This window comes from Pogona vitticeps, chromosome 3 (genome assembly GCF_051106095.1).
Source record: "Pogona vitticeps strain Pit_001003342236 chromosome 3, PviZW2.1, whole genome shotgun sequence".
NCBI classification, from domain to species: Eukaryota; Metazoa; Chordata; class Lepidosauria; order Squamata; family Agamidae; genus Pogona; species Pogona vitticeps.
This window is the reverse complement of record NC_135785.1, coordinates 115,426,036-115,442,609: the sequence shown is the minus strand read 5'-3', so window position 1 is coordinate 115,442,609 and position 16,574 is coordinate 115,426,036. Positions and strand designations below refer to the sequence as shown.

Below are 16,574 nucleotides of genomic sequence, written 5' to 3'. Positions count from 1 at the left end.
GCGAACCTAGTTTCCCTGAATACTAATCTGGCCTCTCCACCACATTGGCTCCCACAAGATGAATTTACCAATACAACGTTTCAGAATAGAAGTGAAGCAATATTATAGATATTGTAGTGTGGAATGTATAGATGCTGGAAGATTTTCAAGAATTAGATGTGGAATGTGTGTATAATTTAACTTTTGTTCCTCAGGCCCTACCACATCAGTTCCACCTGCCTCAGGAAGTTTTACTACAATCGGATCTGGGCAATACATGTCATATTCAAGCCAAGGACCACCACCACCTAATATGCCCCATGGATTGCCTCCCACCAGCTTGGCTCAGGGTCTTTCCATGGCTCAGCCTTCTGTTTCTGGTCCTCCACCTGCCCTGCACCTTTCTTCTCAAGCTCCTGGCTTTGCCCCACCACCACCTACGTCTGCTGGAATTGGATCTTCCAGTTACCCTTCTGCTGCAGGTGTTTCAAGGCCTCCCACAATACAGGGCACATCATTACCTGGTCATGCTGTTACTGGGTTGATCATCACTTCCCAACCAAATCATGTGACCTCACCACCACCTCAACAACCTATGGCAGGACCTCCCCCCGGACCACCACCTCCTGGGCCACCAATGACAGGATTGCAAGGACCACCTCCAACTCATCCTCCCCAACCAGGATATGCATTACAACAAAATGGTAGGTTTAGTATGTTGGCGGTGTGTAAACGCCTGTAGGATTTTAATAATAGTTATACAGTGGTGCCTCGCTTAACAAGCGGCCTGCTTAATGATGAATCCGCATAGCGATTTGTTTTTTGCGATCGCAAAAGCGATCACATTCCGATGTTCCTAATGGCAAAAAATCACTTTGCGATGATCGGTAGGCTGTTTCGCTTACCGATTTTCGCAAAGCAATGTTTTAAGAACAGCTGATCGGCGGTTCCAAAATAGCTGCCGAGTAAAAAAAATGGCCACCCGCTGTGTTTTTGCACCCTTTCCTCACTTACCGGGCAGCCAAAATGGCGGCTAGATGGAGGATTTTCGCATAACGGTGAGTTTTAAGCCTATAGGAACGCATTAAACGGGTTTTAATGCGTTCCTATGGGCTTTTTCATTCCGTATAGCAACGATTCCACATAGCGACCATTTTTCCGGAACAGATTATCGTCGCTATGTGGGTCACCACTGTATTAATTAATTGTACTATTTATCTGTGAAATATATTGAGTAGTACAGTGGTTCCCAAACTTGAGTCTCCCAAATGTTCTTGGACTACAGCTTCCAAAAATCCTGGCCAGCACAGCTAGTGCTGAAGGTTTCTGGTAGTTTTAGTCCAAGAACATCTGGGGACGCAAGGTTGGAAACCACTGAAGTAGTATAATTGACTACTGAAATCGTGTTTCCTTTATTATATACATCTTGGAAAACAGCTTCTGTTATGATTTTAAAGGGTTGTCCTCCTTCCTAATATTGCAGGTAATTTCTGTCCTGTTTAATGTGTTCCTATGGGCTTTTTCGTTCCTAAATTAAAATATTGATATTACTGAATGCTTGAGAGCATTTAAGGGCATATCAGAACTCAATTCATGTCATTAGTTTATGTGCTGATGACGTGATACTGATATTAAGGAATCATGTAAAAGCAGTCCACCATATATTAAAGGAATTAGTGAAATTATCTGAGATTTCAGGCCTCCCAAGTCATTTTCAAGAAATTAGATTAATGTGCTTCAATATACCCCCATCGCTACAAATGTTTAATATCTCATAGGTAAAAGTCCCACTTACTAATAAAGACTTTAAATATCCAAGAGTCTTCATAGCTAAAAATCAGTTCATTACTAAATCCCTGGAATTAGCACCACCTATCTTTTTTTTAGGGGAGAATGAATAACTTTTACATAAACCATAAACATATAAGTTATCTTCCTGCAGCTGCTAGTCAGACTATAGCTAAAGGGTGCAAGAATATGCAGAGGGTATCAATTGCAGCATGGTATTCTAGAGAATGGCAGATAGTACTTTAGGAAAAATTAACCACCAAAGTACATAAATCTAAAAAGATAAAACACCTGGGTTCTTCTGCAACAGATTGGCACTCTTTCATTGTCTGTATGAATGGAATAGATTAGTGGTTCCCAACCTGAGACATTCGTGGATTGCAACTCTCAGAAGGCTTCACCTCTAGCTGTGATCACAAGGACTTCTGGGAGTTGTGATACAAGAATGTCTTGGGACCCAAGGCTGGGAACCACTGATCTATTCCATTCATACAAACAATGAAAGAGTGTCAATCTGTTGCAGAAGAATCCAAGTGTTTTATACTTTTAGATTTATGTACTTTGGAGAATGTCTGAGGAGCCAAGGTTGGGAACCACTGGAATAGCATACAGGATTTATTAGTCTTGAAATATGACTGTAATTTTCTCAGGAAAGTTTCATCATAAGATAAATAAGATATTTTGCTTATCAAATGTGCATATATTTAATTTTAAGTCTATTATGTACAGTGGTGCCTCGCACAACGAGGTTAATCCGTCCCGGATTAACCCTCGCTGTGTGAAACATCGCTCAGCGGAAAGTAAAAAGCCATTGGAACGCATTTAAACAGCATTTAATGCGTTCCAATTCGGCCGAATACTCACCGTTGTGCGATGTTCCTCTATGGCTGGCAGCCATTTTCGCACCCTCCCCTCACTTTACGAGGGCGCGAAAATGGCTGCGATCAGCTGTCCGGCGGGTTCAAAATGGCCGCCGGAACAGCCGAAATGGCTGGCCGCAGCGTTTTCGCGCCCTTGGTAAGCGAGGGGAGGGCGCGAAAACGCTGCGCGCAGCCATTTCGGCTGTTCTGGCAGTGTTTTCGCGCCCTCCCCTTGCTTACCAAGGGCGCGAAAACGCTGCGCCCGGCCCTTTCGGCTGTTCCGGCGGCCATTTTGAAGCCGTGGAACAGCTGATCGGCGGGTCGCAAAGCGAAGGTCGGTAAGCGAACCGCTTACCGACCTTTGCTCTGCAATTTTCGCCCATTGGGGCCATTGCTCTGTGATCGCATTAGCGATCGCAAAAGCGTCATCGTAGAGCGAATTCATTGCTCTACGGGGCGCTCGTTGTGCGAGGCACCACTGTAATTAATTTTGTATGTTTGTCTTTCAGGGTCCTTTGGACAGAATAGAGGCAACCAGCCAAATTATGGTGCAGCTTTCTCTGGGCCAGCAAATTATGGAAGTCAGCCTGCTCCAGCACCTCCACCGAAACGTCTAGATCCAGATTCCATTCCTAGTCCAGTAAGTTAGTAGCATCAGTTTGATAACTAAAAATCCTGGTCTAGGGAGTGAACAATGGTGGAGGAAAAAATGTTCTTCTTTGTATCTTCTGTCCATTTGCTTCACTCACTTTTGTTTAGTGATATTATGGCATGTTCACACACTACTTTTTGTCTGTCGGTAGTCCTTATCTTTTGGAATGCGGTCCTATAGACAAATTTAGTATGTCATTTGGAATATTACAGTATAGGTTTTGTTTACAGTACTTCTACAATTGCAGCTCTGGAACAAGATCACAGGCATCACAGTGAATTATGTCTCTGATTGCCTGACTCATTTTTTTTCATATGAATAATATTGACCAAAATGCTCATGCATAAAAAGGAAAGGTGATTTAAACTTTTTTTAATTGGATGAAAGGTTTGTATAAAATAGAGGCTGACAATATCTTAACTGCTTATTAGGCTACTTGTATAGATGAAGCATAATGGCAGTGTATCAGATTTCTATGTCTGGCTAACTTTACAGTATGTTGATCAACATGCACCAGCGCCAAACAACCATGTACTAATTTCACATATCCTGCAAAGCTTTGGACTCACTTACCTTGAACAGCAGTCCTCAGTGGAAAACCTTTTAAAAGTTAAAGCAGTTCAGAAGCAACTTGGCATATGTCACAAAGCTTAGATATTCAAAAGAAACTCAAAAATTCAATTTGGCATGTCAAAACGCTTTATTCTATCTTAACCAGTGAATACAAGATTGGTAGAAATCCTGGTACAAAATATGAGGATTTGTTTGCCTGTGTATTCAGTTGCATTCAGTATGACAGCATAATACATAGGAGCTCAGAGTCTGTGTAACGTAAGCCTTAGCTTTAGGTGCTGGCTACATCCCAGAAGCAAGAGCTGCATTGCTTTAGTTTGTGAAAGATAATGGCACCCTGACTTGCCTTGATTGGGACTGACTGAATAATATGGATTCTGAAGAATTGGCCGCTCGATTCTTGTGGGATTTATGAAATTGTTATTCCAAAAGCCATAAGTTTGGGTGGTCACTGGGGCAGCTCTTTCTTCAAAGTAACTCTTGTATGTCTAGCTCTGGTTATCACACTAACTTAGCTTCTGGAAAATGGATTTACTTCTCTATAGTAAAGTCTGGAGCTGACAGGTATGCTAGCAGCTTTCCTTTCTTCTGTATGCTTCTTTTAAGTGTAATCTCAGAGATGTTGCAGCATTGCCCCAAGTGAAATAAGCATGTGAGCTGCCCATTAGGTCCAGATGGTGCTCACTTTAAGCCACTTCCAGACTGGGAGCAAGATATAGAAATAATGTGTAGAACTGAAGCTGGTATTATTTTCCTCCTTGTTGCATGAATTGTTGTCCAGTATGCTTGTATCTAACAGTGATGGAAGTAGGGACAGATAGGAGCAACGCTGCTTGATACTTTTGTTTTACTCTTTTTATCTCTTTTCCTTTTTTTGTGGCAATTTTACTTCTTCTTCTTCTCTTTTTAAACAAACAAACAAACAAAAAAGCAACTCAATGAGCTGCCACCTCAGCAGAAACCCAGACACAGAATAGATCCAGATGCAATTCCTAGCCCAGTAAGTTCAGTGTCTCTCTGTCTCCTATTGTCTGCATGTTGGTGGCTGCCTATGTGTTTGTCTGCAAAGTAATTTCTCCCTTGCTACCCCTCTCCTCTGTGGTGTTAGTCCTTCATCCTTATCCCACCTTCCTTTCTCCTCACAACCTTATAATAAACCAAATAAAATGCCACATACTCTGAAATCTTCTTCACATCTCAAATCAAGGGATAATAGAAGCTTGGCATTTCAGGATGTAACCTAGTCATATGGTTATCTTCCCTTCCTGAAATCGCGTTGTTCACAAACTAAATATGTCTTGATATTCAATTTATCTGTTTTGTTCTATGAATTTAGTCTAATCAGCTAAGAATTTCTGCTTTGTCGAATTATTCTGAACATACGGTTTCACCTATTGTAATAAAAAGAAGTTGCCACTGAAAGGTATATAGCCTATATTATATATGTATGACTTCTGCCTTAGCAAAAATTTTATTGAATATGTGTTCAGTTTGAACTCATTCTAAAGAAAAAGCTATCCAGGTCTAATTTTTAGTAAGATTAAGTTGTCATTCAGTTAATGCTTCCTCCTAATACAAATTCATGAGTAAATCTTAAGAGAGAAGGTGGAAATCATTAATATGTTTAATTATCTGCTGTATTTTTTCACAACAGCAAGCTATTAAATAAAGTTTTCTAATACAAGAATATTGCATAGCAGTATTATTTTAATAGAAGAGAAAATACCTTGGTTTGTGATAGATATGTGAATGTCACTTGCCTACTGTCTTTATTCTGTTTTGTCTTGAGAACAGATTGAAGTTAGTTACAACACAGAGGTGGTGTTACCAACTTCAGTTCTTCTGCAGATCTAGAACAGAAAAAAAAATCTTCTTAGTATGGTCACTCACTGTTTGTACATGGTATCTTAGTTGTTGTGTTTTAACTTGAAATGTAAGCTGTCTTATCCTCCTATGTTCATGCCTGTATATTAATCAGAGGAGGGGAGGGCTAACTGTTCTAATAGGAAAGAAAATGCCACAATATTATTTAAAGGGATTTAAATTAGCTCACCACAGCTATAGGCTTCATAATTTCTTTGGAGGCACAAGTAAAATAGTTTCATGGAATCAAGGTGGATATCTGTTTTTAAAAAATGATTTAAATCACAATTGAAATTTAAAAAAAAATACAAATTTTGATTTAGAAATCATAGGAATTATAGAAAAGTGAAGTTGGGAGGGGCCTACAAGGCCATCAAGTCCAACCCCCCCCCCCTGCTCAGTGCAGGAATACAATCAAAGCATATCTGCCAGGTTTAATTGTCAAAGTCATTTTTTTAAAAAAAAATTTAAATCTTGATTTAAATTGATTTAGTTTTTACCAAATCCATGCTGCATGGAATACAATGAAAAAAAACTCCTCTACTACTTTTACGTTGGGGTCTTAGAAGCAGAATTATTTTGGTCCCTGAAATTTATTTATTTATTTTAGTTAAAATATTTCTATGGCGTGTTTCTCTCCCAACCACTCCTGATGACTACAAGAATGACTAGTTAACCACTATATAATGCTGCCCCTCTTCTTTGCTTTGAACAGGATTTCAAAGTAATAGGGATCATGATTTCAGAAGACTGTGATCTAAGAATGACAGGGTAAAAGTGAGACAGAAATTTGATAAAGGAGTAGCGTGTCTATATTAATTAATAACCCAGGACAGTTATACTTAATTTGCAGATAAGAATTTTTTGAGGAAGTTTTTGGAAGACTGAGAGAGGATTTATTTTCCAGGCATTGGGATTAGCGTGTCCAGATTGTACAGTATGAAATGCAGGAAGAAAGGAAGTGGGGCAGCTGAATGTGAAGTAGCATCCACTTTAACTTTCTCTCAGGCATCTGATTTTAGATCAGTTTGTTTGTTTGTTTATAATGTTTCAACATATGAGCTCCCATCTGTAGTCTGAAATAGAGAAATAGCTTTTGTTATCTCATTGAGAATTTGTAGTCCCAGACTGTAGTTTATAGAAGCCTTTTCATGTTGTTATTATTATCTAATCTGAAACTTCTGGTGCCTCATAAAAAATCCACACACAAGGAAGAGATGACAAGCTACTGCTTGCAAAAATATTAACATAGTGCTGTGGCATGAAATTGTTGGACTCAGCTGAATGACCAGTGAGAAGGATTTTTCTTGATTCCTTGGTTTCAGGTTAAAAAGCATATTAGCTGAAAACCAGTTCATAGCATAAATCAAATCGTAATTTTCCATCCCTTCCTCCCTAGTAAACAAGCACCCCTGCCCTGCTTCTCTAGGCTTGGTTTATGCTACGAGCAGAATATCAGCCAATATCTTGAATTATAGGCTGGAATATGCCTGTCCGTACCATTGACTTTAAGAGGTTGCTTTTATTTATTCCTGAAGCTGCCAAAAGCAAATCCATAGAAAATTAATATAAATGTCTTTTGTTTAATATAAACCTTTCGTTTAGAGATTGATTGCAAATCCTCTTCAGTTGCAATCTAACTAGTCATATTGTTATCAGCATCGGTCGCATTGCTAATCTGCTGCTTCCTATTTTAGATCCAGGTAATTGAAGATGACAGAAATAATCGTGGGTCAGAGCCATTTGTCACAGGAGTCCGTGGGCAAGTGCCACCCCTTGTCACTACCAATTTCTTGGTTAAAGATCAAGGTAATTTAATGTTTATAAAGTCAAAAATAAGTTATAATCCCTCTGGAGAAGGGGGTGTAGCATGGCTGTTTGGCTCTTGGATCGCATTGCTTTAAATTGTGCTTCAAAGGATAGAAACCTTTTAAATTTGTTAAGTATATTCTACCTGCAGAAGTCCCAGGGCATGGTTTGCTGCAGCAGCTACTCTACTCTGAACAGATCTGGGTGTGGTCACTGTCTGGATGGAAGACTGCTTGAGAATTCATTGTATGCTATCTTAAACTGAGTCATGAAATAAAGAGATTCAGACCATAATTGAGATGAAAATTAAACAAGATTAAGTGCTGGTTGGCTGCAAATCATTGTAAATGGTTAACCTTTTGGAGTTGCTCTTTTTAAATTTTTTTTTTTTTTAACAAAAAGAGGTTCGTTTTCAAAGAATAGTCAGGTTTGATTGTAACATCAAATTTGCTGTGGAGATCCAGAAATTAACAATGAGTGTATTGATAGTCACTGCCTATTCCAGTGGTGTCGAACTGTGGCCCTCCAGATGTTCTTGGCCTTCAACTCCCAGAAAGCCTGGCCAGCAGAGGTGGTGGTGAAGGCTTCTGGGAGTTGAAGTCCAAGAACATCTGGAGGGCCACAGTTTGACACCACTGGCCTATTCCATTGGTTCCTGTAATGATCTGAAACTAGCTTTTATTGACTTTAGAGCCACCTTTGATTCAATCTCAAGGAATATTCTATGGGCAAAATTAAGAGGTTCTACTAGTGACAAACGCCTCTCATTTTTGATTAGAGCTCTACATAAAAATATTACAATATGAGTTAAAACCAACTCACAAGGCCATCTTACAGCTCCTCTTAAGACTGAGAAAGGTGTAAAACAGGGATGTATATTGGCTCCCCTGTTATTCAAGCTTTATATAAATCACCTAGCAACTCAGTTAAATCTTCTGGAACATCAACCCCCTAAATTGGCAAGCCATCACATTGCTATACTGTTGTACGTGGACGATGCCGTGCTTCTCTCAAGGACACCAATAGGGCTTAAGAGAATGATGTGGACACTTTCTAACTATTGCCAACAAAACCAATTGGAGATAAGTTATGATAAAACAAAGGTCATATCCTTTGCTAATAGACCAAAGAGGCATACCTGGTACAACAATACATGCAAATGGGAAGAAAACCTTGCATATAAAGTATGTTGTATCTAATGCTCAAAAAAGTGCTAGTGCAATACAAAAATTCTTTTGGACCAAAGGGGGGTGAAATGTGACAACAGCCATCAAACTATTTATGGCAAAATCCTTGGCACAATTGACCTATGGTGCTCCTTTTAGAATTGTAGCAAACAGATCCACAATGGAAAAACTTCAAACTAAATTTTTAAAAGCCATACTATTGCTGCCAACCAAAGCATCAAATGCAATGGTTCGTCTGGAAACAGGACTAGTAATTAGAGAGACTAGACTTTGGATAATTGTCCTGTCATATTGGATAAAATTGAACCACACTAACTCTGGGCTTGCCCATTTGATATTAAAGGACAACTCTGTCTCCCCGTGGATGGAACTGTTAGAGAACAAATTGGAGTACTATGGATTCTCACATCAATATCTAATTCTATGAGTTACGGCCAAGCCAAAAGTCTGATCAAACAAAAGATCTTAGACATAGAAAGGCAGCATGATCTAAATAGAGTTAAAGCACATATAAGGGATATCATTGGTATCAGTAGAAACACATCAATGCCTTACGTAAGCGAACTTAAAAATTCTGAAAGTAGAAGGGTTAGCATAAACACCCAATGTTTATGCTAATCCATATGGACATGTTTCCTTCTGCCATCTTGGAGGGCAGATATAAGAAAATTCCATATTTGAATTGTCTGTGTTATGCGGTGAAGGAAGTATAGAGACCTTGGAGCATGTACTCTTGGACTGCAAAATTTATGAACAGATCTGGGAAAGCTACATCAGTCCAGTTATTCTGGACATGGATGGAGGTGACAGGAAGAGCTGTCTTCAGACCTTGCTAGAAGATAGAAATAAGGCCACAACTTACAATGTGGCCAAATTTGGCCGGCTAGCCATCAAGCTAAGGCAAGTTTGGATTAATCAAATGGATAAAGACCCCATTGAGTAGTGTATGGTGACTAAGGCCATTTAGGCTAGCAAAGGCCCCTCAGGTCACTAAAGGTAAAACGTAAAGGTTCCCCTTGACAATTTTTGTCCAGTCGTATTCGACTCTAGGGGGCGGTGCTCATCCCCGTTTCCAAGCCATAGTGCCAGCGTTTTGTCCGAAGACAATCTTCCATGGTCACATGGCCAGTGCGACTTAGACACGGAACACTGTTACCTTCCCACCAAGGTGGTCCCTATTGATCTACTTGCATTTGCATGCTTTCGAACCGCTAGGTTGGCGGGAGCTGGGACAAGCGACGGTCGCTCACTCCGTCGCGTGGATTAGATCTTACGACTGCTGGTCTTCTGACCCTGCAGCACAGGCTTCTGTGGTTTAGCCCACAGCGCCACTACGTCCTTAAAGGACAACAGTATAAAAATAGAGTTCTCAATTTTATAATAGTATTATAGCTATACAGTGGTGCCTAGCAAGACAAATGTAATTCGTTCTGCAAGAAGCGCTGTCTTGCGAAAAAATCGACTTGTGAGGTTCCCTATGGGAACCTTGCAAGATGAATGAATTTTTTTAGTCTTCAGAGGCATCGGTCTTGGGGAAAAAAAAGTCTTGCAAAGCACGACCATAGAAGAAACCGTCTTGTGAGGCACCATAGCAATCGCAAAAACCAATTGTCTTGCAGGTTTTTTCGTCCCGCAAGGCATTCATCTTGCGAGGTACCACTGTATGTTGTATATTTTAAATTCTAGCTGTTTAGGAACTTTTTATAATCAAGACTTGTCATTGGTTTTGTGTATTGACTCGGTGTTTCAATGGCCTTTGGCTAAAATTTGAATAAAATTCAACATTGCCACAAAGTCATTTCTGATTTATGATGACCCAAAGAATTCGTGTTCTCTGAAATAATCTTATCATTAGCAACCTTTCTCAGGTCTTGCAAATTAAAAGCCATAATTGCTTTTATTAAATCCATCTCACATTAGGTCTTCATCTTTCTTAGTGTTGTCATGTTGCATCTGACCTTTAGCAACCCTTCTGGAATCTTCGAGGTATGTTAGGTGTTCAAGGAGTGGTTTACCACATTGCCACCCTCCAGTGAATTTTCATGGCTGAGGAAGGATTTGGATCCAGATCTCCTGAGACTTAGTCTGACATTCTGTCCACTGTATCACACTGGCTTTTATGCTGTTCCTACTGTCTACCTAACTTTGACAAGGTTTGCGTAACTTGCTAATCGAAGTATGGGATCACATCTTGTTTGCATGACTGGGCATGAGCCCAGCTGCACTGCACCACTAAAATGCACCTGGGCAGTTTGTTGGTCAGCCACAGTTAAGTGTGGCAAGTTACATAAACTTTATGCAAATACCCAGAGGATTCCAACCATTATTGTTTTTTTCCAGCAAGTCTTGTCTTCACATGCTATGCTCAATGTACAGTAACATCAGTTTAGTCATTCTAGTTTTTATGGAAGTTCAGGCTTCATTTGATTGAGCACCTCTTGTGTTGAGTGTCAAGGCAATCAAATACTATGGAATCCCACTGCTTTTAGAATTATCCATAGATTGTTGTGATCAACACAGACAGAAGCTATACTGGAATCTACAGTACACAATAATTTTGCGTACAAGAAGCTGTTTTGATTACAGGATTATTATTTTCTTTATGAACTGGATGGCAGCTTGAGACATGACTGCTTGAACCCTTCCCTAAAGTCACAGAGTCAAAACTTTCCAAGTTATCCACATATTTCTTGCTGGACCCCTTTTTATTCAGCTAATAGATAGCATTGGTTTTGTGATGAAGAATTGTATAGGCTATTTTATCTTTGATAGTTGATTTCTGGTTTGGGTGCTTAGTGCATTTTTAGTGTTCAGTTTCATGTTCGCTATTTTTTAATTCCATGAGAACTTCTGGTCAGAAGTCAGCTCAGATGACATCCCCCAAATTATAATTGATTGATCCAACCCAAGAACTCAGTTTTCAAAGAAGTTTGATTGGATGTGAAATTCATCTGTGTTTATGGACAAATAAGGCGAAAGGCGTAATTTCTAGGCTTAGATCCAACAAATTTCAAATGGAATTTAGTTCAATGAATGGGGTTTTTCTTCTTCCATCACTTTGTACTATCCTGCCATTGCTGATCTTGATTTCAGGAACCTTTGAAAAATGTTTATGATATGATGTAGGGCTACAGTCTGATGCATGAATTGGAAACTATGAATGCTCCAAGTTGCTTTTGCAGGTAGATTTGCTTGTTCTTTACGGTTCCTTTGGCCAGCTCTAATTTTTCTGTTAGCCATCAGAGGATGGAACTTTTCTAGACCAGAAAAGGTAATGTTGGTATGTCTGAAGGCTGTTTCACCAATCCGGACTTATTGGAGACCACAGTCACCCTAAGCCTGCCAAAATCTGGTGACTTGGTGGCAATAACCAACCTTCTGCTTCTGCTTTAAATTATGGGCACATGTTTGACATCTCTTGATTTAAACAGATTTGTCTTAGCTATGAAACATCAGGAAATCTTAACATAATGTCCCCACAGAATGTGCTCATATAGGAGTACCTTCTCCTGGATAAAGGTTCTGTTTGCCAAGAGGTTGAGTGGGTAGTAGTTCCCTTTTTTAAAATGGCATTGTTCCCTTTTTAAAATGATTTTGCTCTGTCCCAGCTCTTTATTTATTTAAAACAATTTCTGTATGCAGGGATTGTCCAGATATTGTCGGCCTGAAACTTCACTAACCAGGATAGCCAGTGGAGAGGGATGCTGGGAGTTGCAATCTAATAAAATCTGCAGTACTGCAGTTTGCTATTTCCTGAGACATCCTCTGCCTGTGTGTGATGTCTTGACAAATCACATCTGAATTATAACCACCCTAATAGTTTTCAAATTAAGTGAGATATTCGGGAGTGCTGCACAGCCCCGAGTGAGGTTCCATGGCCAAGAACTTGTTATCCTTTTTTAGAACTTGTTATCCTTATGTTGTAAGCCGCCTAGAGTGGTCGAAATGACTAGATAGGCGGGGCATAAATACAATAAATAAATAAATAAAAATAAATACAAGTGGGGATTTCAAACGAGGTCTCCTGTGTCCTGGTCCACCACTCACATTGGGTGACAAATCCATCACCAAATCTAAAAGGAAATCTCAAAACAGTATCTATATGGAATCAAGCAGAAACCTTTTGTTGATGTTTGTTGAGTTTTATTACCTTACTGCTTTACTTGGTTTGATTGAGCAAATTTTCTGGCCTATATTGATTTTTATGTGACTGTTAGCTCTTATGGATTAGTAGTAGTCACATAAATAAATCCTATCAGTTTGATACAGATGTATAGATAGATTTTTTTTTACTTCTTCAGGTAATGCAAGTCCCCGCTACATAAGATGTACGTCCTATAATATCCCCTGCACTTCAGATATGGCTAAACAGTCTCAAGTTCCTCTTGCTGCAGTCATAAAACCATTGGCCACACTTCCTACAGAAGAGGTAAGGGTGAATGAACAGGAGATTAAAAATTTATGTATACAGTAAGTATTGCTTGTTTCAATTTTTGGTGCTTATCTTTAATTTTTATTTGTTGAACTTCCCTAAATAACTCACATAGATATGTTCCAAACTATAGGTGATAGAATTTTCTGTATCTGATCAAAGAAAATTATTAGCTAAGCACTATCTATATTAGCGTTATTTTTTACTGGTTTTACATAATATAATTAATCTATTGTTAGTTGCACTTTGGTAGATTTGTCTCATTTCCTTCTATTTCATTTCTTCTTCTGTTTCACAGTGCTATGTTTTATGATGAAAACCCATTAATGTGAAGTTTCACAAGACAATAGCCATTTCCTGATTGTGTAGTTTACGTCATATTTCATAGGGCACAAACCTTGTAGTTTCTGGTGTCTCCTGGCACTTACTGAATCTATAAATGAAGAAGAGGACTTTGCTGAATTTATTTGCTGTTCTTTTTGAAAAGAGCCATTGAAAGAAATAAACTCTGTACTAGGAGGAGGTTTTATTTTTGAACACAACTTTATGCTTTTGCTGCCAGTTGAGGAGATGGGACAGTGATGGTTGTGGTGAGGCTGATAAGTTGTCACTATCAGAGTGCTGCAGTTTTATCGGTGCTATAGGGTGATTAGAAGGCAAGACCATCCTTACAGGCTCACAGTTTAGTATACAGAGTACAGAAGGAAAAAGAAGTGGAGAAGGAAGTAAGGAGAAAAGCTGAGTTCTTTCTGGGAGGGAGGAAAAAAAACAATTTCCTGTGCCTGGTTCTTCATAGGCAGTGGACGGTGTGCGTATGTACGCATGCATGTTTTTAAGATCATGGGTATGTTGATAGCCATGAATATTAAATGTTAGAAATAATAGGCAGTTCCTGTTTTGTCCATGTTTCTTGTGCTCACATTATATGGAGGCTGGTTTACGTTGAATCAAAATTTACGTTGACCTTGTGAATCCCTGGCTTTACTGTCTTTCATAGAAATGAGTGATGAATGAAGCACTTGGTATCTGCATTGTTTTGCCATGGGTCACGCTACAGAACAACAACAAAATAAAATGCATTAGCCACCTTTGATGTGCAAAATAATTGCCGTCTGTTTTATCTACTCAGTGCATTGGTGGAAATCCAGTAGTAAGTCACAGCTAGAGTAGACCCATTGAATCAATGATGATTTGGTGATTGGACTCTCCCATAAGTGCCCTGATTAAATGGGACTGCTTTAGTTGTGAGTTACTACTGGATTTTTGCCATCATATTTGCAGAAAGTGTTTTCCGTAGAAAAATGTGATATACAGATTCTTCATTAGCACAAAGTGATATTGAATTAAAAATTAACTGTCCCAGTCTGCTAATCTGCTGGTGTAGAAACTAGATGCTTTCTGGGGAGAGATACAGTGGTGCCTCGCTTAACAATGTTAATTGGTTCCAAAAAAAACATCGCTATGGGAAAACATCGCTAAGGGAAACACGTTTTCCCATAGAGATGCATTGAGAACCGGTTAATTAAGCGAAAATCCCCATAGGAAACATCGCTAAGCGAAATAATGTATCCTCCATTGGAATGCATTGAAGCCTATTCAATGCATTTCAAAGGTTTTGCAATGTCCGTTTTTGCAATTTTAAGTGTGTCCTAAAAGATTCAAAAACGGTTTTAAATGCTTGGGATCATTAGTGCACCTTCTAAAATGTGTGCAAACTTAATTTGGCTTTGTTTTGACTCTTCGTTAATTTTTGGTGAATTTTTTTTCTCCCCCATTGGAAAGCATTGAAGTGCCCGTTTGACAGCTGTCAAAATCGGGTTCAATGCATTTCAATGGGAGGAAAATTCATCAAAAATTAACGAAGAGTCAGAACAAAGCCAAATTAAGTTTGCACACATTTTAGAAGGTGCACTAACGATTCCAAGCATTTAAAACCGTTTTTGAACCTTTTAAGACACTTTAAAAATAGCAAAAACGGAACATCGCTGAGCGAAACAGGGGACCTAAAACTATCATCGCTAAGCGAGGCAAGGTCCCGAACATCTCTACGCGAATTTTCCCCATAGGGAACATCGTTAAACGGAGCGCAAAATCGCTCCAGAAACCTCATTGCTAAGCGAATACATCGTTAAACGAGGCAATCGCTAAGCGAGGCACCACTGTACAAGCAATTTGTGATGGTTAGCCAGAAGACTTCAGCTATCTTCAAACAAAGCCTGGCTACACGAGCCTTTTTTAAAACTGGCTACATTTGCCTCCAGCGTTCAGGAACTTGTTGGACAGCTGTGTCCTGCACCTGCTAAGGGAAATTGGACACTCTAAATGAGTTAATGTTTAGAAGTATATGGAAGGAAGGGTGTTGAAGCAAAAAACAACTTTCAGAATGGTTGAAATGTAGCACCTGTCTTTCTGAGATATTTGTTCCTTAGTGCAAGTGGACTTTGGAGGCCTTAAAATGGGGTAGCATGTTGCCTCCTGGGTTACTTCTGTAGCCTCAGCAATGATACTACACTACATTTTTCTAGAAACTTTGATTTTAGTTCTCCAGTAAGAATAAAACTGATACATTTGTGTTTCTTTTGTCCAGTGTTTAGTCATATAGAAACTGGTTCAGAAAGAGCTTGTATATATAACTTGTGCCCTAATGAACAACTGTGTGAAACTAAATTTTCTTGTGTCTGCGGAAGTTAAGTTCTGTAAAGGTTTTTATCATTCTCTTTGTTAAACATAACTAAATGGATCACACTATGTATGATCTTTCTGGTCACCTGTAAATAAGAGGTGCTAAATAGCAAAACATCAGAGCCATTTGTAAGAATGATGCTGATGCTTGTGTCTTATTCCCAAGGTGTATTTTGTCACACAGCTTCCTGTGATAAAAGATTAAATGGGTTTACTTCCCTAAATGGGATTAATTTAACGGTTGTTAGTTTTGGGGTGGCAATAGGATTTTCAGAGAAGGGTTGTTTTTCTCTCTCCTCTCCTTTTCCTCACCCGAAGAAGATGTAGGCTTTAGTGTTTGGTATAGTTTTACATGGCTGATCATACATTATGGGACAGATGTAGTGAAAGGCTTGTTGTTTAGCTCACAGGAATGTTAGAGCAAAGTGCAGGAGGCATGCTTTGATATATCATCTGTTGGAGAAGAAAAGGAAAGTTGCTTTAAATAGCCCTAGTATTCTTATTTTGTCTTTCTTTCCAGACTCCTCCTTATTTGGTAGACCATGGAGAATCAGGCCCCATCCGGTGCAATAGGTGCAAAGCCTATATGTGTCCCTTTATGCAATTTATTGAAGGTGGAAGAAGATTTCAGTGCTGTTTCTGTAGCTGTATCACTGAGGGTAAGGTTTTTCTACTAAGATGCATGTTGGGAAGATGAGGAGGGAAGTGGTTCTGTGTCTGTTGCAAAGGAGTGCCGAAAGGTTATCCAG

The 16,574-nt window shown here is 39.2% G+C and overlaps 1 protein-coding gene across 8 annotated transcripts in view; it reads left to right on the top strand.

Annotated features, from left to right (window-relative positions):
- The window catches only part of SEC24C (SEC24 homolog C, COPII component), a 60,753-nt gene that overhangs the window by 20,793 nt on the left and 23,386 nt on the right, over positions 1–16,574 (top strand). For 4 of the 8 annotated variants that reach the window (XM_020791166.3, XM_072994957.2, XM_072994958.2 and 1 more), the window contains 6 exons: positions 195–683; positions 3,137–3,267; positions 4,784–4,852; positions 7,413–7,524; positions 13,013–13,140; positions 16,346–16,484. In XM_020791166.3, coding sequence (XP_020646825.3) covers positions 195–683; positions 3,137–3,267; positions 4,784–4,852; positions 7,413–7,524; positions 13,013–13,140; positions 16,346–16,484 — 1,068 coding nt within the window. The remainder of the gene's footprint in view (positions 1–194; positions 684–3,136; positions 3,268–4,783; positions 4,853–7,412; positions 7,525–13,012; positions 13,141–16,345; positions 16,485–16,574) is intronic. The other 4 variants (XM_078391121.1, XM_072994959.2, XM_078391118.1 and 1 more) reach the window with 1 other exon arrangement.